The 21,772-nt window shown below is 35.9% G+C and overlaps 3 protein-coding genes across 4 annotated transcripts; all 3 read left to right on the forward strand.

Annotated features, from left to right (window-relative positions):
* Positions 1-174: 174 nt before the first annotated feature.
* Positions 175-4,439, forward strand: LOC104894349 (uncharacterized). Of its 2 annotated transcripts, none has more exons than XM_010680565.4 (5): positions 175-372; positions 914-1,074; positions 1,812-1,887; positions 2,005-2,131; positions 3,900-4,439. In XM_010680565.4, exons 2-5 carry the CDS (start codon positions 961-963, stop codon positions 4,108-4,110), a joined length of 528 nt encoding a protein of 175 aa, XP_010678867.1. In that variant the 5' UTR covers positions 175-372; positions 914-960; the 3' UTR covers positions 4,111-4,439. The 2 variants fall into 2 exon arrangements, with proteins under 2 accessions (XP_010678867.1, XP_010678866.1); XM_010680564.4 differs by having other exon boundaries at positions 176-372; positions 823-1,074.
* A 3,768-nt stretch (positions 4,440-8,207) lies between these two features.
* Positions 8,208-15,233, forward strand: LOC104894350 (C2 and GRAM domain-containing protein At5g50170). Its single transcript, XM_010680566.4, has 9 exons — positions 8,208-8,769; positions 10,505-11,713; positions 11,829-12,011; positions 12,099-12,382; positions 12,494-12,610; positions 13,449-13,711; positions 13,806-13,980; positions 14,420-14,692; positions 14,902-15,233. Exons 1-9 carry the CDS (start codon positions 8,409-8,411, stop codon positions 15,106-15,108), a joined length of 3,072 nt encoding a protein of 1,023 aa, XP_010678868.2. The 5' UTR covers positions 8,208-8,408; the 3' UTR covers positions 15,109-15,233.
* A 1,956-nt stretch (positions 15,234-17,189) lies between these two features.
* LOC104894351 (plant intracellular Ras-group-related LRR protein 9) lies at positions 17,190-21,512 on the forward strand. Its single transcript, XM_010680567.4, has 3 exons — positions 17,190-18,081; positions 20,247-20,413; positions 20,496-21,512. Exons 1-3 carry the CDS (start codon positions 17,356-17,358, stop codon positions 21,127-21,129), a joined length of 1,527 nt encoding a protein of 508 aa, XP_010678869.2. The 5' UTR covers positions 17,190-17,355; the 3' UTR covers positions 21,130-21,512.
* The last annotated feature ends 260 nt before the right edge of the window (positions 21,513-21,772 follow it).

Here is a 21,772-nt window from a genome sequence, read left to right on the forward strand (position 1 = left end):
TTACACCTTGCCAAACGGAGCCTGAATTCAACTTATTGTAACCGAACTAAAAATAAAATGGAATAAGCGCGTTAGAAATAATAATCCTATTTATATGATAATATTTAGGATCATAACAATTTTTGATACACAATGAGTTATTATAAACTCGTTAATTCAAGTTTTTTCTTTTTAAATCTTCTAGTTTTACATTTTCGAGTGATTTGCATAAAAAATAATAATCTTAAACTACATAGGTTTAGGGCTTTAGGCATATAGTAACACTCCAAAAGACGCAAATTCAATTCCTTTAGAACCTCTAAAACCTTTCATACGCAAATTCGTCACTCATACGCTAATTGCAGAAGCTCGAATTGCAGAAGCTCGTTCCAGGTTGTTGTTTTGTTCCTTAGATTAATCTACTTGTTTTGTTGCGGATTTTGGTGTGGAATTGCGATTTTTAAGATCTACTTCATGTGATTATTCATGCGATTGGTTTTATGCGGTTGTTATTGTTTGTTTCATGAATTTAACTTATTATTTCTTTATCTCATATATGTTATTTCATGTTTTTAGGGATAATTTACATATTATAAACTTATGATTCGAATTTCTGGTATAACTTGTTAATTCATCTTTGTTTCATGGAACTAAATGATAAGAAAATTTAGGTTACAATTTGTAGATACGCATATTTGTGTTCACTTGTTCTCGTTTAATTTCATCAGATCAATTTTTCAAGTGTTGGACGGGCCTGGTTTTTAGTTATAACTGTACTATGAATTACCAATTATCTATTACCTATATGGCTATATTTGTGATGCAATTTTTATGTTTTTTCAGAATCTGGAATAATTAAATTGATTGAACTTGGATTAAATTGGAGCTGCATTATACTTGTGCTACGTTGAGTAAGTTTCATTGTTGCCGGCAGTATTTTTCATCAGACGGCGTCGTATTGGGGAATTTGACAGGGAAATTATGGGAGGAGGGAGGAAGAATTTGAAGAGGGCAGTGGAAGAAGACACCTTAACTCTTCAACAAGGCCAAAGTATCATGCAAGTTGTATCTCTTCGAGGTTCTAATCTTATTGAGGTACTAATACCATGTTATATTCGTCAATGTGATTATAATTGAACTAGCTAACTTACTGTTACCTAATTCGCGGTACAAAAATGGGTTCAGAACACAATTTTATTTAATTTAATTGTGTTAAATTAGTCCAATATCAGTTGCATGTACCGATTCACCTTTTTCGGATTGCAGTTTGAATGGTAACTAATTCTTTGTACTGTTTCTTTCATATAGATTATTGTTGCTGTCATGCTCTAGAATGTATGATGTTCTACTTAAGGACCTTTCTGTAGCATTCACATCGAATTGGTATGCCGTATGCAAGTTTCGAGCGTTTGAGTTTTTGCAGTAGTGTGTCAATTATAATGCTTAATTGATATTCACCACTTATATCTTATGCTTCATAACTTTAAGAAGTCTTAATTGATATGTGATTGATGATCCCCACAAGTAGTCCCCTTGAAACTTTTGCTTCCGTGATAAAATAATAAAATTTTACTCCAAGTGTTATGATCCTTCTTTCTGGCTATAGACTCTTTAGCTGTTGGGATGTTTTTCTTTTTCAAGGTTTGTAAAGGAATTGGGTATTAACTAGATCTTAGAATAAAGTTAGAGGAAGAGGAAGTCAAGGAGGCAGCATTGTCCTGCTAGCTTAGTCTTGTTAACAAGAAAGAAGGCGATGAACTTGCAAAGTTTGGTAAGTTGGCATGTGTTAGGAGATAGTGCTTGTAGTAGCTGAGTAGCCTTTTTTCTTTCAGATTGTGGATGCAGAAGGTAAGAAGTCTTTGGCACTTTTTCCGGCTAAATTTCAAAAGAGCATGTGGATAAAGAGAGGTCAGTGTGAATCTAATGGACATTTTTATGTTTTATTTTCATCTGGAAATTCTTTGTTTTCCTAATGTTATTTAAATGGTGCTAATATTAACAAAGTATCACTTTCTCAATGTGCAGGGAGTTTTGTCGTAGTCGATGGAAGTAATAGGGAGGACGCTCTTGAGTCTGGTAGTAAGGTGGCATGTATCGTATCTCAGGTTCTCTTTCATGACAAAGTTAGGCGTCTACAAAAAAGTCCCGAGTGGTAGGTACTTTCTATTTTAGATCTCTCTTCAAATCTGTTTAGTTCTCATAGTTTCTTGAATTGGGACTTGAGAGCATCCAAACTAGTTCAATAATGAAGAATTTGATTTACAGTTGGAGTCCTGTTATGATGTTAGATAGTGAGTCTTTTTGAAGTTTTCTTATCTGTAGCTTATATGTTTAAGCTTCATCAGATTGGGATATCGATACAGTTCTTAAAAGAGAGAGAAATTTGGTGAACAGGGTTCATAATTAGACCTTAATCCTTACAAATCACTGCTGTATACATCTTGACCAATTAGTCTCTACCATTCTAGTCTGATATTGTATGGGAGATGGGAATTATATGCATCTTTGGAAGCATTGTTACCTTCTCTCTTAGTCTTTCCAGAGCTAGACCTTCCAATAGTTTTCTTTCTATTCTTCAGCACTGAAAAACAATTTATCTTACAGGTTCCCAATGACCTTATGTAATTTGCTACTGCATATCTGGTGGGCCTGTTTGCTAGGATTCGCAACGTAGAATGAATGATGACATGGTTGCTCTCAGGGACTTCGCTGAAAAATGGTTGATGTGTTTGTGTGGACAAGTTAATTGCTCAATATCTTGGTTGCTTGCAGCTTGCTAATACTGGGATAGAGAAGTCTTACTAAATCTATTCTCTGTCATTATCGGCAAGTTGTCCCTCTAATAATTTAATGTTCTTTCCTAATATCCATCCAAGAAAAACAAAGCATCAGTTTAGGTAGTCTTTTCTTGACTTCTTGCGTTTATCATAATCCATATGATTGTGTTTTCTGTGAATGAAGCCTTCAGTAGGTTTATGAGACATTTTGATTCAAGCATTCAGACTAACATTTTAATGGGGCTAAAAGCATTGGAACCAATCTCTGTTACTGCAGCAATAAAGCTGATTGCATTGCTCCCCTTCTTTCTCAACCTTGCCGAAAGTGGGAAGAGTCCTGTTAGAAGAATTGAGATAATTATGATGTGTACTGCTGAAATTACGTTTTATTGGTGATATATGGTTTAGTTACTTTCAATGGAAGATAGCAAAGGTCTTCTATCATTATGTAAGCTGGCGCCTTTACTGGAGATCTCTTTTTTCTTATTGGTTTTTGTTCTGGTCTTCATATGCGTATATTGGTGCGCTTCCAAAATAGTAATCCATTTTCATCCTGGAGGAATCAGTGGTTCTCATTCCCATGGTTCTCATTGCAAATGAAGTATACACAAAACAACTGTAATGAGTTATATCCTTTCTCAGCAACGTTTATAGAAGCCTTGGTATTTCTGAACAAGGATGGCCACATTTTGTTTCTAGATTCTTTCTGTATTTGCTTGTTGGTTATGGTTTTGTAGTATCACAAAACAGTCTTTCTCATGTTTGAACAGCAACATCATGTCTCTTTTTAGTTGGAGTCAAGAGTTTCATAAGTCATTTAGCTCAACTGACTCCCCTCATATTTAGTTGCCGGGCTCGTTTCCTCTTTATATTATTAGTTGCAACTTGCCAGGTTAAAATATACAAACTTCGACCGTATTTGTTCATTGCTATATATATATATATATGAGAAGTATTATTATGTAGAATCTTACTAGATTTGTCTCAATGTCTATTTTGAAATTTTTTCTTACTGTTTAGTGTTTACTATGTAATCTAAAATGCAACCCTTCAATAAACGGAACAAGTCTGTTACTACATGCAGCTTTTTTAGCTGACCAATTCCTCATTGGTGATAATTTCTTGTCTTCGGTTACTTTTCAGGCCGGAAGCCTTCAAATCACAAATTATTGACACTTCGAGTAAGAATACTCCCGGACCTGCTTCTGAAGGCGATGTTGAAGAAACAGACACAAGCGATGATGATGGACTTCCACCGCTTGAAACAAACATGAATAGGTGGAGGCCATACGAATTGCACTCGGGCTCAGCCTCAAATTCTGATGCAGATACTGAGACCGATGAAGAATCTTAGACAAACAGTTTTCTGGTATTTTCTCTGTAGATTTCAGGTGTTACAGTTGCATTAGGCACTTTGAGTGACATTTATCAGTACTCATCTTTGGCACTTTCGAAGTCTGCACAGAAATACTAAGTTACAAGCAATTTTTCTGATGCTATTATTCTCTGTAAAATTGAAGATTCAGGTAGTAACTGTTAATCTGGAAGTGTAAAGTAGATCCAGATCATCCCCCTCTGCTGGCCTGAGTGACTAAAGACTGATTGTTGGCTGTAAGCACTAGCCAGTAGCCACAATATAAAAATGATTTTTGTTAAGATTAATGTGGAGTTGGATTGCATGAAGACATCTGTTATAGAAAATATCTAGTCTCTAATGATTGTATGCTATTTGTGACATGATTTTTTTCCTAATGTCAAATGCATATAAATTGAGAACTTAAAATAAGTCTTGGTAGGAATTTTTTTTTCATTTACATTTTAGTCAAAAGCGTAATTGAATGCCCATATTTGATAAGAAACGATATATAAAAAGCTCTTGAATTCCCATCTACAATATTGATGATAATAAGAATTATGAATTACAAATATTTCAGGTGTTACATTTTTCCCATACAATCAAAAAAGGTACTATATCCTAATTGATGTTAGAGTAAAGTAAATTGTAAAAGGCTTGTGATCAACCTTATTAGAGGGGTCGTAGGTGTAAGTTTAGACTTTAGATAGCCTCAATTGTTCAAATTGGAGATTCTTGATATAAGAAATGAATGTTGAGTTTTTGAATGGGGTTGAACGAAGAACAATTCTTTGCTGAATATGTGGGAGAGGAACAATCTAATAGATCCACCCTACACTAATTTCTTTCTCGTCCGGATATAATAGCCAAAGGATGTTGAAGTATAGATATTAGGTTGTTAGTAGCTCCCTTAATTCAATAATAGTTTGTTAAGTGTTGTATTTAGTATAATAGGTTGATATTGTAATTGTTTATTAACCATTTTTTCATAATAATACAATGTAGTTTTCCCCCTCTCTTCTATTCCACTGTTCCTTTACTTCATTCCTATACACAAGCTCTTCAAAGCTCATCAATGGCTGCCCTAAGTTTCTTCTCATTTCTTCCTCCCTAAACCACGAAATTCAACAAAGGACGATTTGTTTAGCTAATGGAGCCAAATAGCTTTAAGGATAGAATGAAGAACTAGAGAAAGAAGGGGGAAGAGATAGAAAGAGTTAGAGAAGAATGGTTTGGTTATTAAATTTCTTGAGCTTTTTACACAAAGGAACATAAACGATAATAACAGAGTTACTTGGTACTGTAAAACTCACAACGTTTGTTACTAACAAACAAATTCACTAATAGTGTGCAACAACTTGTTCTTCATTGATAAACAAATTGTCAATTGGGTTTATAGCGCGTCAACTCATTTGAGCTTCTCCCCAAAAGAAAAGCCTAAAATATCCTTCTAAAAGGGTATTAAGTCACACAAGATTGTGACTCTTTCAGGAAACTCGACCATTGAATTCCAGGTGACAGAAGGTCACTGGAACTGGTCTTGTTGCGAGTTCATAATCTCGCTGGTACTTGGTTGCCCCGCTTGTGAAATTAGCCCTCTCCTCCCACTCCTTTCAACAGGGTTCTGGCGATTGTTATCCCCCAGAAGAAGCATCATCCACCAGATCGAGCTGTTTTATTCTAGTTTAAGTTATTTATGTTTTTGTAGTTGTTGTGTAAGAACGAGCCCGACTCAGTTTAGTTTCTCTATGTTCATTTAGTTATTTTCTTAACATTAGGGCGTATTTCTGTTTTTAATTAATGCACATTTTCTCCGATGTCAAAAAAAAATAAAATTTCTTCATTATATTCTTTTGCTCTTTTTTATTTTACTTTTTTGGCTGTATTACTGAGTTATTTTTGTTGGCCCACATCTAACTGGCTGCAGCTTAGCTAGCCACATCAGTTTTCCGGATAAGGCAAGTTTATCATATTCTCCTACGCTTGATTTTGGCAACAATAACAATTATGTGCATGAGCATCATTAGTATATCAATTTCTTGCTTTTACAGTGTGTTTGGTTCATTTTTGGTAAAGGAAAGAAAGGGAAGAGAAAGGAAGGGAAGAGAAAAGAAAAGAATGGAAGAGAAAGAAAAAAACCTTAATTTTCCATGTTTGGTATAAATTTTCTCTTTCCTTCCGAATTCCCCCGCTTTTGGGAGGAAAGGAAAGTGAAATTTTATTAAAGAGTCTTTCCTTCCAATTCCTCCCATTTCCTTTCACTTAATTTTTTTTAATGAACCAAACATTAGAAAATAATAAATTTCTTTCCACTTCCTTTCTTTTCCTTCCAAATTCCTTCTACCAAACAAACTGTTAATGATATTCCCTATGACAAATAGAGGAATTTTTAATCGTTTACTGAGCAACTGCACCTAAACTACCAGTCAATGTTTTCCCACACAAGCAAAGTAAACTATATACTTTCTCAGTTTCTCTACCTTAATCAGCAATCAACGTTATCAAATTCCGATTTATCACCTCTTTGATTCCCTTCAAAATATGCACGGAAACTTCTATGAACAACTTTTTGAAGAGACTCCTCATATATTGGGAAATCGTTATACGTTTTGGAATATATAGATAATACTTCCTCCGTTTTTTTTTGTCATTTTCACCTAATACAGATATGTAAATTTGACTACTAATATATTTAATAAGTTGATATTGAAAGGTTAATTTTTTTGAAAGAAAGAAAAGGGATTTCATTAATATTTCGCCAAACAGCACTTACAAGTCATTTCTGAAAAACATAAAATTCTAATAGAAATAATACATATCACCCTAGAAATGTAAACGTCGCAGATTTGACTTAATTTTGCCTTAATAAAAATCTTCATTTGAAGCAATGCAATCTGTGAGTTCGCTCTGGTTCGGCATACGATCTGCATATGCGGAAATTTTGGGATGAACGTACTCCAATAGTCTTCCATAATTTTACAGAAGTTGTGAAACCCTAATTCTTCATGTTGAATCTCGAACTTCAACCAATGAGAATAATTTCTCATACCTAAAAACAAAAGAACCATACTCACAACTCCCATAGGGGAGAAGGAGATTTTCAAAAAAGAAACTAAAAACCCCATAAAAGGGTTTGAGAAAATCTCATAAAGAGATACTAATTTATTGAACAAAACAAGAAAATGAACTAAAAACTGAAAATAAAAGGGAAAAAGGGGCTTACCATGGATGAAAACATCCATGGCAGCCCCCTAATTGATGAAGAAGGGGTAAGGGAGGCTAGGGTTTTAGAGAGAGAAAAGGAGAGGGGAGGCTAGGTTTTTAATTATGTGGAACTAAGACACATAAAACCTTTTTACGCCCACAGACAAAAAGAAAAATTAATCTCTAAAATATCGAGATATGATCCGTTCAAGTATCAAATATCGACATTGCAAACTTATCTATTATCTATTATCTATTAGTATAATAAGATGTCATGATTATCTTCTCAACGCCCAAAACTATAATAAATAGGCAACATGATTACGAAAAACTAGAGTTACAATTTTGATTTTTCTATTAAATTCGTGAAGCGATCAACAAACACAATAACTTACGATAAGTTCAATGCCTGAAAACTTAAATTGTGACATCTAAATTTAGTTTTTTTTATGTAAATAAGTAACTAAGTGCATACTTGCAGTGATGTAGATAAGATTCAATTCCAGGTCTTAAGTACCATCTTTCCAAGACTTTACCAACTAAACTAGATATTATTCACTAAAATATTTATTTTGGTATTAACAAGCATATAACCGCTCTATGTTATCGCTTTTATCACTTCTCCTACCAACTAGAGGTTTTACCGTTCATTTTGACCAAAAATGTCATAATCTAATAATTAAAATTGATGTGCGATAAACAATATGTCACAAATTCGAATTCTCCCTTCTCTTCCATTCTATTCTAAGTGTTCATGTGTCGAATACCAAATATGGGCTAATATTCCCTCGAACAATACCCCTGTTTTTGGACTTGCTTCAAACAAAATCATTTGTTAAAGAAAAAAAAGCCTGACATTTCCCTCTTCTTCTCTCATTAAATCTCTCCCCCCCCCCCCTCGTGTCACTTTCCTTCCTCTCCCACGTTTTGTCATACATACTCATAACTTGTAACTCATGGCTTCTCCTTCAAACTTTCTCTCACCTCCCTTTCCTTACAAAACCCACCACTCTTTCTCTCTCTAAAACACTCCAAAAAACCCATCTTCAAATTTCATTCCTTCATCAAAACCAACAACAACAACTAATAGAAGTATGAGATTATATGTGTATGTATTAGAAGCAAAAGATTTACCAGTAAAAAGCCGAAGTTATGTGAAGCTCCAAGTTGGTAAATTTAAGTCTAAAACAAGATTAGTAAACGGGTCGGACCCTGTTTGGAATGAAGAGTTTGTATTCCGGGTACATGATTTAAATGATGAACTTGTTTTATCAATTTATCACCATGATGATGATGATGATTCTTATTCCCGGGTTTTTAATGTTTCCGGGTTTTTGTTGGGTCGGGTTCGGGTACCCGTTTGGACCGTTTCTGGTGAAGAGAACATGTGTTTACCACCCACTTGGTTTTCCCTTCAGAAGCCTAAAAATGGGAAACATGCGAAACAAAACTCTGGTTTGTATATTTGTTTATTTATTTATTTATGTAATGTTTATTGTTTAGAAGTGTATTTTACTATTTTATTATGTATGTTTGTGTCTCTATTAATGTATTTAGGATATGAATGCATATATGATCGAGTATATTAACATGCTGAACTGCTGACAGTGTGATTGGGACTATCGATTTGGGATTGTAGTAATGTTGATAGTGTATGTATTGATTTTGGGTTGTTGGCTAAAATGTGTCAGAAGTTGTATAGAATGACAAATTTATTAAAGTGGGTCGGGTTGATTTCGTGTTCGTATTCGGTTAGTTTCGTGTTATTGGCGTGCTGACAGTGTGATTGGAGCTAGTAATTTGGGTTTGTTGTAATGTTGATAGTGTATGTGTTTGGTCTCGTGTCGATTTTGGGGTTATTTGCGAAAATGTTTTAGAAGTTGTATAGAATGACAAATTGATCAAAGTGGGTCGGGTTGATTTCGTGTTATTTCAATGACTTTGTGTGCTTGTTGTGTGAGGGATTGCTATCTAAGTGGTAATATGAAATTAAAATCCGAAAATAGGTAGTTTTGAAGGGGTGGAAGAATGTGATATGCTTCTTGTTGTTTGTGTAATGTATGTGGTGGATATTTGGGTGTTTCTTAATGCAATATGTTTGTGTGCACTAGGATCATTAGTGCACCAACTCTCGACATTTTCTGGTGTGGGAAATGCCAGGATGTAATGTGTGCAATCTTCTGACTAACCAAATGTTTAATTACTCTAGTGTAGACTGTAGAGGATAAATTTAGAAAATAATGTTTGTTGATTACTTTGCCAGGACTATTGATTATTTTTATTATTGTGGAGGGGAAAAGAGCTCAAATGTCACTGTTAACCTTTTCCTGTATTGTTGTATAAGTTATTTTCAATGTCTTGCTTGAATAAGGGGTCCGTAAGAGAGGACTATGATTTGGATATTTTATGCCATTCAATTCCAACCTCCTTGTTCTTTGAATTTCTTACTGTATCTAATAAAATGGTATGTTTTATAAGCGTGTAGCTTAGCTTGCTGGTTGGCTAGGCTGTTCTAACCACTTTGGCATGAACCCTAGAACATAAGTGGACTGCGAGCAAGATAAGGAATTAGTTGGTCTTATGTCCTGTTATACTTCTATATTACAGGTGCTAATCAGTACAATGATCTTTAACATTGGAGGCTAGATGCTTTAGACTGTCTTGCTCTAAGTTTGTGGATATTTTTCACAGAATTATTCGAGGTCAAGAAGTTTGTAGCGTATGATAAGTTGATAACTATCATATACCCAACCATGCACTTGCTGTTGCTGCACATTGCTATTGAACATCTTTTGTCAAGTGATGAAATCTTATCGTACAAACCACACTATCTAGTAGGTGGTTGTAAAAGATTTCATATAACACAACAATAGAATTTACAAACCACACTATCTAGTAGGTGATTGTAAAAGATTTCATATAACACAATAATAGAATTTTGTGGTCACTCTTCTTGGTTGAATGGCTTTTATGTTAGAAGAGGGTACCATAGGGTGTTTTAGAATTGAGCAATGATACTAACTTGAGCTACTGGTTATTGACTTGAATCTCAGAGTCAGAAAGTTTGATAATAAGTGACGTTATATAGAACCTGAATTTATTTCCTTTTTTCAATAATGTGTCTCATGTGCTATCTAGTTTTGATCTTTATTATGTGGTGCACATAAATAAATTTACGCGACACATGTAGGAAAAATTCTTTTGACACTCACTCTGCATGGAAGAGGTGATGACGCTAATGCTGATCTCTCTTTGTCTGAACAACCAAATACCGGAACAAATTATACACAAGATGAAAGCCCAGATCATGCACCTGTCAATACTTTTTCTCCTACAGCTTCTTCTAAAAAGATTCTGCATGGGAAGAAGATGGTGAAAGCTGTTACTAAACGTTTGGAAAAGCTTTTGCATAAGAATGGGGAACCCGCTAAAAGTGATGAATCTTCAGACTTAAGTGTAAGTCCCTCCGAGTTTGAAGATAGTGTGCAGGAGGAATCTCTCTCACCTAGTAGCTTTGAAGAAGCTGTGGCTATGATGCAAAATAGAGATGAGGAGGTAGATCTGCCGGAAAACCTGCAAGGAGGAATTCTTCTTGATCGGACATATGTGATTACTTCAAAAGATCTTAATGCCTTTCTTTTTGCTCCAGAATCGCCATTTAGGAGAGAACTTGCTGAGTTACAAGGCATAACTGATATGCAAGAAGATCCTTGGACTTGTAAATCAGGGGATTCACCGTGTTTAACTCGATTTGTTACCTACACACAACCCGCAAGCAAGTTAGTTAAAGCTGTTAAAGCCACTGAGGAGCAGACTTATGTTAAAGCTGATGGTGTTGAATTTGCGGTTTTTGTAAGTGTAGCCACACCCGATGTCCCATACGGAAATACATTCAGGGTTGAGGTGCTCTACAAGATTATGCCTGGTCCAGAATTATCTTCAGGCGAGGAATCCTCCCGTCTTCTGATTTCTTGGGGTATAAACTTTTCTCAGAGTACCTTTATGAAAAGCATGATCGAGGGTGGGGCTAAGCAAGGTGTGAAAGAGAGCTTCGACCTTTTTGATAAATTACTGGCTCAAAAATTAAAATTGTTGGATAGTGAAGATTCATCTGAAAAAGATCATGTCTTAGAAGCTCTTCAAAGGGAACACCAATCGGACTGGGAGTTGGCTACTGAGTATTTTGGGAACCTTACTGTAATTTCTGCCACCTTTCTTACACTATATGTAATAGTACATATTCTACTTTCTGAGCCCCACAAGCCTCAGGGACTTGAGATTTATGGTCTTGATTTGCCTGACAGTTTTGGACAGCTGATCACTTGTGGAATTTTAGCACTCTTATTAGAACGTGTATATAATATGATTTCGCTCTTTGTACAAGCCAGATTACGTGTAGGTAATTATCTACATCATGATTTTATCTATACCCTAATGTGTAAGGTCTTGACTCTTAAGTTATATATGTATTCTGTGTTTATCTATATCGTCATACTCTATATTCTGTTATGCAGGAAGTGATCATGGGATTAGATCTCAAGGTGACGGATGGGTAGTTACAGTAGCTTTAGTTGAAGCTGTCAACTTACCATCGTTGGATACATTGGGTTCTTCTGATCCCTTTGTGGTGTTAACCTGTAATGGAAAAACAAGAACAAGCTCTGTGCAGCTTCAAACTTGTGATCCACAATGGAATGGTTTGGCCTTCACTTAATGTACTGTACCTACTGCTTTATTTTTCACATAATCACTGTTTATGATGGACCTTCTGGAACTTTGTGCAGAGATACTTGAGTTTGACGCTTCAGAAGAGCTTCCATCGGTCCTTGATGTGGAAGTATATGACTTTGATGGCCCATTTGACCAGGCAGCCTCACTTGGGCACACAGAGATCAATTTTTTGAAGCATACTGCGACAGAATTGGCTGATATGTGGGTTCCTCTTGAAGGAAAACAGGCTGTTTCCTCTCAGGCAAAACTACATTTAAGAATCTTTGTGGAGAACAAAAAGGGAGTTGAAACTATCAAAGAATACCTCAACAAAATGGAGAAAGAAGTTGGAAAGAAGGTAGAGAATTGCAAAGTATTATGTTTTGTAGGTGATATCATAGATTCCAATTGATTGTTATAAATTTTTTCTGCTTGACAGAAGAGTATGTGTAACTTGTTTATTTGACAGTTGAATCTACGGTCTCCCCACAAGAACTCATCGTTTCAGAAGTTATTTAACTTGCCACCAGAAGAATTTTTGATCAAAGATTACTCATGCTCTTTAAGAAGAAAGATGCCTTTACAGGTAAATCTCTAAATGCCTAAAAGTATTTCGCGGTGCCATATAATCAAAACACATGATGCTGGCATTGGTCGTTAGAAACATGACGCAAGTTATCCTGTGATTCATGGTCTAGGTCGATATTTGTGTTTTCCCGTAGCTTGATTGGACTATATAGAAATCGTAACTGCTTGAGCCTTTCTTTTTATATAAATAAAACTAAAAGGTCTATATATTCCCTTTTTCAATTACACAATCTTCTTAGCCCCCTTGTGAAATTGTTGTACAGATCAACTACAGTTGAGTGTTTACAGGTGAAGAATGCGTTATGAATGTTAAAAGGTAGGAACACTTTTTCAAGTGGGAACTGAACCATCGTGTGAAGAACTAAACAAAGAACAGTCCATTTGGTTCGGTGGTTTTTAGACCTAAATGATTATTTCTCTATATTCCTTGTTTGAAATTGGCAAAAACTGTGTTCTTTAAGTGTATGAGGGTGGAGCGGGTCTCATATGACAGCATGCTTATAATGAGGGGAACCAATTAGGGGTTACTGCTTGTTCTTTGACCTAGTTGGAGAGTAATTACTTGTAAATGGGAACAATATGTTCCCTTTTCGTCTTTTCCGTCCTAGAGAAATCCCCCCTTCGCCTCTCTTCCTTCAAGTAGGATAAGCGCCATTGTCGGTACACCCATCCACCCACCCCTTATTATGTAGTAGCCCTAAGTCCCTAACTACTACTATTAACCAATAGCTCATTCCCCTGGTACGAAGCATGGCCTCAATGAGAAAGAGAATAGTGTTGAACATATCTTGCCTTCTTTTTAATTTTATGCTGCCTAAAAGCTGTGCATTTTGCAGGGTCGTCTGTTTTTATCAGCAAGAATTGTTGGGTTCTATGCTAATTTCTTCGGACATAAAATCAAATTTTTCTTTTTGTGGGAGGATATAGAAGATATTGAAGTTGTGGATCCCACCATGGCATCTTTTGGTAGTCCTACTTTGGTCATAATTTTGAGGAAAGGGAGAGGTCTGGATGCTAGGCATGGTGCCAAGACTCAGGATGAAGAGGGGAGGCTTAAGTTCTATTTCCAATCATTTATTCCTTTTGATGTCGCCAGCAAGTAATTCTCAGCCTTCTTTTTTTTTTTTTTTGGGTTTGTCACCGTGTCTTACGAGGAATTGTTGTGTGAAGACCTCCTCTTTTTTGTGTGGCAGGACAATTACGGCCTTATGGAAAGCAAGGACGGTTGCCCCAGATAAAAAGACATTGATTGCAGAAGAGCGGGGGAATCAGGAAAGCCTGTTGGTTCCACATGAAGATGACAGCTCTCTTTTCAATGTTGGAAATTCAAATATGTCGAAGATCTACTCCACTATTCTTCCAGTTGATGTAAGTGTGATTGACTTCTTTGTCTAGACTGTCTATTTATCGGATGTTAGTGCTTACTTCATGCTGCACATGCTGTTCTGTGCAACTATATAGTAAATGAACAAGAACACTATAGCTGTTATGGTGCAACTTAACACGGGTTTAGAGTTTTAGTGAGTGGAAATAAAGGAGTTGCATTGTTATTGCCTTATTGGAGGTTCCAGATTCTTTCCTATAAATATAATTAATATCCAACTTGGTGAATTCATGTTCATTTGAATAATTTGACCCAATCATTAGAAACTAGAACAGTTTCTAAATAAGCAATGCTCAAAACACTTGAACTCTAGAGGTGTCAGGAGATTGCGTCTTCTGGTTTCTCTTCATATTTCTGTCCTAAGATTTGTGATAATGAGACCGTTATCTCCTCTTTGAACAATACTTGTCAACTACATTGCAGATCAAATCCTTGATGAAAATGTTTGGAGGAGGAAATCTGGAGCGTAAAGTGATGGCAAAATCCGGTTGTCTGGATTATGTCACTACACAATGGCAGGTTGTTAAGCCGGATGTTTACGAGAGGCAGCTTTCTTATAAATTTAACTACGAGGTCTCCGTCTTTGGAGGAGAAGTGCGATCCACTCAGAGAAAAATGCTCCTCGGTGATATAGATGGTTGGATTGTGAACGAAGCCATGGCCCTCCATGATATTCCATTTGGCGACCACTTTCGTGTAAGTCAATGTTTTGCAACTTATAGTGCTTCTAAGAGTGTGTTCTATTCACCTTAAATAGTAATTTCTAGAAAATAAGTTCAGATTATATCTGAATAAGTGATAAATTGAGTTCAGATAGGTTCAACAAAATTCAGGCGAAGATAACTCACCCTAAATACGTTTAGCTACATGAACCCTTATTAAGTACCATCTTGATATGAATGCAGGTACATTTGAGCTATAATCTTGAGAGCCTTGCATCATCTGAAGATGCATGTAAATGTGATGTATATATAGAAATTTTGTGGCTAAAAGACTGCAAATTCCAACAAAGAATTGCTAAGAGCATAAACGAGAAGTTTGCCAGGAGACTGAAGACTATTTTCGAGCTTGTAAAGAAAGAGATTTTATTGGCAAATGAGCATTCGTTATAATAAGATTATAGATCTCTGTTTCTGTCTTCAGTAAATTTGAAGAGCACATCATAGTGGTGTAAATTCTGATGTAAAGAACACAACTTGGTAGATAATGATAATGAAGTATTCATTTTATTGATTCACAGGACTTTTCTAGTTACTCAATGCTCATAGATTTGTTTACTATGGTATGTAGTCGGCGCTGCATGGTGATTTACATTATGTACAAGTGTGCTGTACTCTTTCAATCTTTGAACTGTAATTTTCTTGAGGGTTGATAATGTACTGTGCACGACTGCAGATGTGTGTGCACGGGTGGTGGGTATGGCTGTATGGGTGTGTATAAGTTGTATTCTTATGATCTTTGGAATGTCTTTTTAGGGGGTGAAATGGGATGTACTGTGCATGGACGTGGTTGTGTGAACGTGTGGTCCGTGCGTGTGCGTGGGGTTCTTTTTTGTTTTTTTGGTTGGGGTTGGGGTTGGGGTTGGGGTGGGGGTTGGGGGTGTGTGTTGTGTGGATATGTGTGTCCGTGTCCGTGTTGCTAGGAGGTCAGTCGTGTTTTGTGGCCAGGGCTGCTCCTGTCGTTTTGTAGGTCTGGGGAGAAATAGAAATCTAAGGCCTCTTATATATAGTCATAGGTAGTGATGGTGAAATAGAAACTTCGCTTTCCTTTCAAAAAATTGGGCCCCTATCTTCTTTCAGCCCTAGGTGGTTTGCCTCTCTAGACAGGGGGTCAGGCTTGTTTGTAGTCATGTCCTACATTGTTGTGTGGATATGTGTGTTCGAGCACGTATTGTTAGGAGGTAATAAGTCGTGTTTTGTGGCTACGTTCTATATTTTTGCTCTTTAATAACCTTGACCTGGTTTTTTCTTAGGAAGTTTTACTTTTTAATATGTTTTATGTCAATCAAATCACCTCCAAGTATATGACTAACCACTCAACTAGCACTTATAAGTTATAACGTACATCTTAGGCCTTGTTTGGTTGACAAAACAAATCATGGAAAGTGCAAATTCCTAGGAAGTAGAAATATATGAAGTATCTGTCTCTGGTAACATTTGATTCAATGAGTAAAATAATTTGAAAATGAGCGCAAACAAATTTGAAATGTTCTAATGAGCAGACATGAAATGAGAAGAATTCATTTGAAAAGAGCAAAAACAACTTATAAATGAGCAACTAACTTTTTCAAGCGATGTACAAATAAATTTGATATTAGCATTATTTTTCTTTTGGGTGCAAAAGAGGGGCTAGTCCCCTAAAACAAAAGAACTACATAGCAATTCTAAGTTGCAAAACCACAAAACCTATTACATCTTCTCTAAGATAATTATTAAAAATACCTGTAAGTTCTTAAATGATAGTGAGTTTGTTGTTCTGCTCCATTCCTCTATTGGCTAGCCAATTAATAATACGATTTCCCTTTGTATAGCGGTGGATACCTTTCACTTAATAATGGGTCTTGAATAATCTTCCACCAAGCGTAAAACAACTTTGCTATTATCAATATGGTTCTTAAAATGAATATTGTAGCTTAATTGCTTAAATGAGTGAAATGTACCTAGGGAATCTAGCTTTACGTACACCTAGGTGTACCTAGTTCTACATACACCCTACTGTACCTTATAAATTACGATAATTAGTCACATAAAAATTAAAAAGATAAGTGAACGATAATCTTGTTTGACCTACAACTATCACGCGTATTTTCTTAAATTATTAATCAATCCTTTCATCAAAAAATAAAATTAACTAATATAAAAATAGCTTAATATAAATAAGTACATAACCAAGCATGACTCACCATTACCTATAACATTCTTGAAGTTGATCTACAAGTCAAACTCACCCAAACCCTCAAATCATTAATTACAACTAAGTAACATGTTCTCAAATTAGAATTAATTATCCATCCAAAATCATTAATTTAAATTTAAGTAGATCTTATCAAATTACAAACTCTTTAAACAAAAACAACCTAAGCAATAATCCTCCACTAATTACGTGGATCATCTCAATTCTCATCCAAACATATTACTAATCCAATAATTTACCCCTTAAAAATCTCAACTAATCACTAATTACTCCTCTCATTTTCTTTCTTTTACCCCTTCCCACCACTCTCTGCAATTTTCATCATATTCTCTCTCCTCTTTTTTTCCCCCTTCACCATGATCACCCCATAATTACCTCCATTTCCATCATCTTCATCTTCATCTTCAACCCTAAATTTCTCACTCTCTCTCCTCCATCAATCCGCCATGGATCCAAATCCAACGAACTTCCCAATCCTCTCCTATGTCATGTCCCGTCTTCCCGCTTCCATCTCCTCCATCCGTTCTCCCACTGCGCGCGCGCACGACATTGAAGAACCTCCAATTTCATCGCCATCATCATCTTCTTCATCTGCTCCTTTTTTCCAGGATCCTCTCGTTGAGCGTATGCCGCACCTTAAAGATCCTAAGGTGATGTCCGCCATGGCTGAAGCTGTTTCTGAGATCTCTCAAACTCGTTCGATTCTTCAAGCTCTCGGTGAACGTCCCGATCATGAAGCGATTGATATCGCGAAATCGAAAGTTGCTGAAATTGAAAGTGTTTTGTCTTCTCAACTTGAGGAGATCGCTCTCTCTCCTCGACGTGCTGATGTTGATAAGGAGAGAGAAAATGCGGAGAGAGAGAAGATGATGTATAAGGCTGTGATTCAACTTGATGAGATGCATGATGCGTATGAGAAGTTGTTGAGGAGTTCGGAGGAGAAACTTATGAAGATTTATGATTCTGCTGTTAGAGAAAAGGAAGAAGGTGATGAGGATGATGAAGAGGAGAATCAGGTTGTTGATGAGGTTAATGAGGAAGTTGTTGCGATTTTGAAGGATGAGAATATTGATAAGGTTGATTTGACTGGGAGGAAATTGAGGATTCTTCCTGAAGCGTTTGGGAAACTTCGTCATCTTCTTGTTCTTAATTTGTCCAGCAATCAATTCCAGGTTTTCAATTTTAATCTTCTCTCTATTTTTTTTGATTGAATTGAGTGTGATTTTGGTTGATTGGTTATGATTGCTTATGATTGCTTGGATTTGGTTTGTGGTTTTAATTTCTTAACAAATTGACACCATACCACTTATTATGCCTTGATATATTCTTCTTTACTGCCTTGACCAACATTTTCTTACCATCAACCAAGCAGAAAGGGGGGGAATTGAAGATACCAGTAAAAGAGCAATTTTCGGCCATTTTATTTTAGATTATGTTGCCTGATTGAGGTGGGATTCAAATTTCAAAGCGATCAAAATGGGAGTAGTGATTTGGAACCCTCATTGCGTCCAAAAGTTCATATCCTTGGTTTAGGCTCTGTTTGGTAGGTCGTAAAATATTTTCAGTGTATAATGATTTTAATGGAAAACAATTTACAATGGAAAACACAATTTCAAAATTAGTTTTCCATTGTTTGGTTCCATATAAGAAAAATGATGAAATAAAAGGAAAATGAAAGGGAAAGTAACGAGGCACTGAGAGGAGTGTACAAGAGAGATAAGATAAACAGTTTCCGTTCATTTTGAAGGGAAAAATGGTTTTCCATCATTAGGAGAGTTACCCTAAGGGAAAATAGTTTTACATTCTTTTGCCAACCAAACAATGTAAAACTGAAGATAAAGAAAAACAGTTTTTCGAGAAAACGTTTTACGTCCTACCAAATGGACCCTTAGTGTAAGAAGGGAACACTGTTTTGTCTTTTTAGTCAAATAGTCACATATACTCCTATGAATCTGTGTATATGATCAGAAAGCAATTTTAACAACATTTTGAGATGGCTAATTTTACCAACAATACAGGACGAAGTGAGCAACTGAACAATTCCACACCCTTCTATCTTTTTCTTTCTTTTACTGGTGAGATTGTCTACAAGTTGGTAATTAAATTCCCTTCTTCATCTATGGTAGAATATTGGTTCTCTTCCTGCTGTAGCTATCATGTCTTATGAAATCAAGTAAGTTTGTTGTTCTTCAGGAGGACAGCCCTTGCCACCAAATCACTCTGAAACATACACTGCTGACTTCATTTTAGGGTGCATTCTAATTTTTAACGAATTTCATGTTATCCTTCCTTTTACTTTGTGTTTTGAACCTAGCATATACATGGTAGGCTTGCAGCCAAATTTGTGCAATCACAGTTTTTCTTGCGCTAGAATTAAGTTTAAATCTTTTGACTTAATGTTGTTTAATATGATCCAAATAAAAAAACCTTTTTTTAATAATGATTTCTGTAAAAGTTGCCGTACTATTAGTCACATCTGTAGTTCATATGACTATGTTTAGTCATAAGCTTACTGTAAAGTCCTAAAAACTGCTTATTGTGGCGCCAATTAAGCTCTTTTCTCCCTGATCATGTTTCTCACTCATAGGCGGTTTTTGGCCCATGCTATTGGGGAACGGAACAGGGACTCCATAATATAGGGGCCTTGAAATATATTTGTTTTAATTGTTTGAAGGAAAGATAAAGGAATAACATTCGAATCAGTCGTAAAATTGTAAGGGAAGGAATAAGTAGAACATATGTTTAACTCTTGGTAACCCCAAAATTCGTTAAAGTTTTGCTCTTTGAACTTTTAGAAAGTGATCCCCATTTGCCTGTAATAGATAGGTGTCCCAAATTTCAGCATTTAATGAGATGTTGTATCTTCATACTCTTCTTTAATTTACAATTAAATATCAAGTAGTTCATAATTTCTTGATATGTAGAAAATATCCTTCTGGGCATGAAAAATGAAAAAAAATAGAATCATTGATTCATTCTCAAATAAAGGTGCCCAATTTTAAGAAACAGGGCCCCCATTACATTTCCCCTGCCCCTGTTCTCACTAGCTCATATTTTCTGGTCATTGTCTTTATTGTTTCCTTTTTGGCCTTTTTAAATGCTTTACCAAGCTGCTACTTTATCAAACAAGTTTGTTCCCTGTGAAATGTCTTTATCTTTTTGTTTGGGAGAGGGAACATGAGATCTGGTGTTGTTTATCATTCTTGTGTTATCTCTACTGCTTAATGCATTACTATACTTTTATTGCTTATCCATCTCTACTGCTGTTGCATTATCTATGTACTGGAACTTGTTATCCAGCTTTACCCTCCTCATACTCAATGCTTTTGGTTTGTAGTCCCTTCCTGACTCTATAGCTGGACTGGAAATTCTTGAAGATTTAAATTTGTCCTCCAATTCTCTGCAATCACTGCCAGACTCCATTGGTCTGCTGCTTAAATTGAAGATCCTCAATGTTTCTGGCAACAAGCTAACTGCCCTTCCTGACAGCATCAGCCACTGCAAGTAATTTCTCTTGATTTTTCTTTTGAGTAGGATAAATTTGAGCATATCTTGGGGTGTAATTTTAGTTATGGGTCATTTTCAGGTCACTGGTGGAGTTAGATGCGAGTTTCAATAACCTCGCATATTTGCCAACTAACATAGGTTATGAGATGGTGAACTTGAGAAAACTTTCAGTTCAATACAACAAGATCCGCTCTCTTCCCACTTCTGTCGGAGAGATGAAATCTCTGCAAAACCTGGACGTGCACTTCAATGAGCTTCATGGCCTTCCTGCCACCATTGGCAAATTGACTAATCTTTTGACCCTGAATCTGAGTGGTAATTTCAGTGATTTGAAGGAGTTGCCTCTGACATTTGGCGAATTAATAAATCTCGAAGAACTTGACCTTAGCAACAACCAGATTCATGCATTGCCAGATTCATTTGGTAAGCTAGAGAAGTTGGTGAAACTCAATTTGGAACAAAACCCTATTGTCATTCCACCCATTGAGGTTGTGAAAGATGGAGTCGAAACAGTGAAGATTTACATGGCTAAGAGATGGGCTGATCTCCTGTTGGAGGAAGAAGAAAGGAGCAAGCAAGAGACGGAGGAAGTACAAGATAATGGATGGTTAAAACGAAGTGTTTCTAAGCTGAATGACGTCGTTACAAAAGCCTCTGAATATCTAGGATCTCCTCGAAGTCCTCGAGACCCTTGCCTTGACCAGCAGCTATGATCGTTAACAACTAACGATTCTCCTTTTCCTTCTTTCTGTTCTCTTTTACGAACATTGCTGGTTTGTGCAACTATACAAGCACCCTGCACCTTTCCCTCCCAGTGCTTTTTGTTTGTTCCAGCTTGTTATGGTCAGCAAGTCCTTCATAAGGTTCTCTGTTTGCTATGATTGAACCCTTTGATTTGCTCACTGAGTTTTGCAGATAAAGTGTAGGAGAACAATTTTTAGTGTGTAATAAGTACGAAAATTGAAGCGTGCTTAGTCTTGGCTGTTAATTTTAGAACAGTTCTTTCCTTTTCTTCTAGATTTTTGCTCAGATTTATTGTAATCACAAATGCTATTTTTATAATTAATAATCATATTACTCCCTCTGCTTTTATTTATTTGCTACATTTTCCAAAAAGAATTGTTTTTTTTATTTGCTACATTTCCTTATTAGGAGGAGACTTGGCCCACCAAAAAGTAATAGTATTATATTTATTTCCCCTCTTCTTCTACCAAAAAACACTACTTTTTTCCTTTTTTCCACCCTATTTAATGCTAAAAGGGTCAAAAAGTACACTACAAAAGAATGAAAATGACATTTCTTAAATTCTTGTGTAAACCAAAATGTAGCAAATAAATAAAAGCAGAGGGAGTATTT

The sequence above is a fragment of the Beta vulgaris genome, chromosome 5 (assembly GCF_026745355.1).
Source record: "Beta vulgaris subsp. vulgaris cultivar EL10 chromosome 5, EL10.2, whole genome shotgun sequence".
Lineage (NCBI taxonomy): Eukaryota > Viridiplantae > Streptophyta > Magnoliopsida > Caryophyllales > Amaranthaceae > Beta > Beta vulgaris.

Coding starts and splice junctions, on each gene's coding strand:
- LOC104894349 (XM_010680565.4), top strand. CDS start 961: ATGGGAGGAGGGAGGAAGAATTTGAAGAGGGCAGTGGAAGAAGACACC. Junction 1,075..1,811: donor GAGGTTCTAATCTTATTGAG/GTACTAATACCA, acceptor TTTTTCTTTCAG/ATTGTGGATGCAGAAGGTAA. Junction 2,132..3,899: donor CTACAAAAAAGTCCCGAGTG/GTAGGTACTTTC, acceptor GTTACTTTTCAG/GCCGGAAGCCTTCAAATCAC.
- LOC104894350 (XM_010680566.4), top strand. CDS start 8,409: ATGAGATTATATGTGTATGTATTAGAAGCAAAAGATTTACCAGTAAAA. Junction 12,012..12,098: donor TTGTGATCCACAATGGAATG/GTTTGGCCTTCA, acceptor AACTTTGTGCAG/AGATACTTGAGTTTGACGCT. Junction 13,712..13,805: donor CCTTTTGATGTCGCCAGCAA/GTAATTCTCAGC, acceptor TTTGTGTGGCAG/GACAATTACGGCCTTATGGA.
- LOC104894351 (XM_010680567.4), top strand. CDS start 17,356: ATGGATCCAAATCCAACGAACTTCCCAATCCTCTCCTATGTCATGTCC. Junction 18,082..20,246: donor TGTCCAGCAATCAATTCCAG/GTTTTCAATTTT, acceptor TTTGGTTTGTAG/TCCCTTCCTGACTCTATAGC. Junction 20,414..20,495: donor GACAGCATCAGCCACTGCAA/GTAATTTCTCTT, acceptor GGTCATTTTCAG/GTCACTGGTGGAGTTAGATG.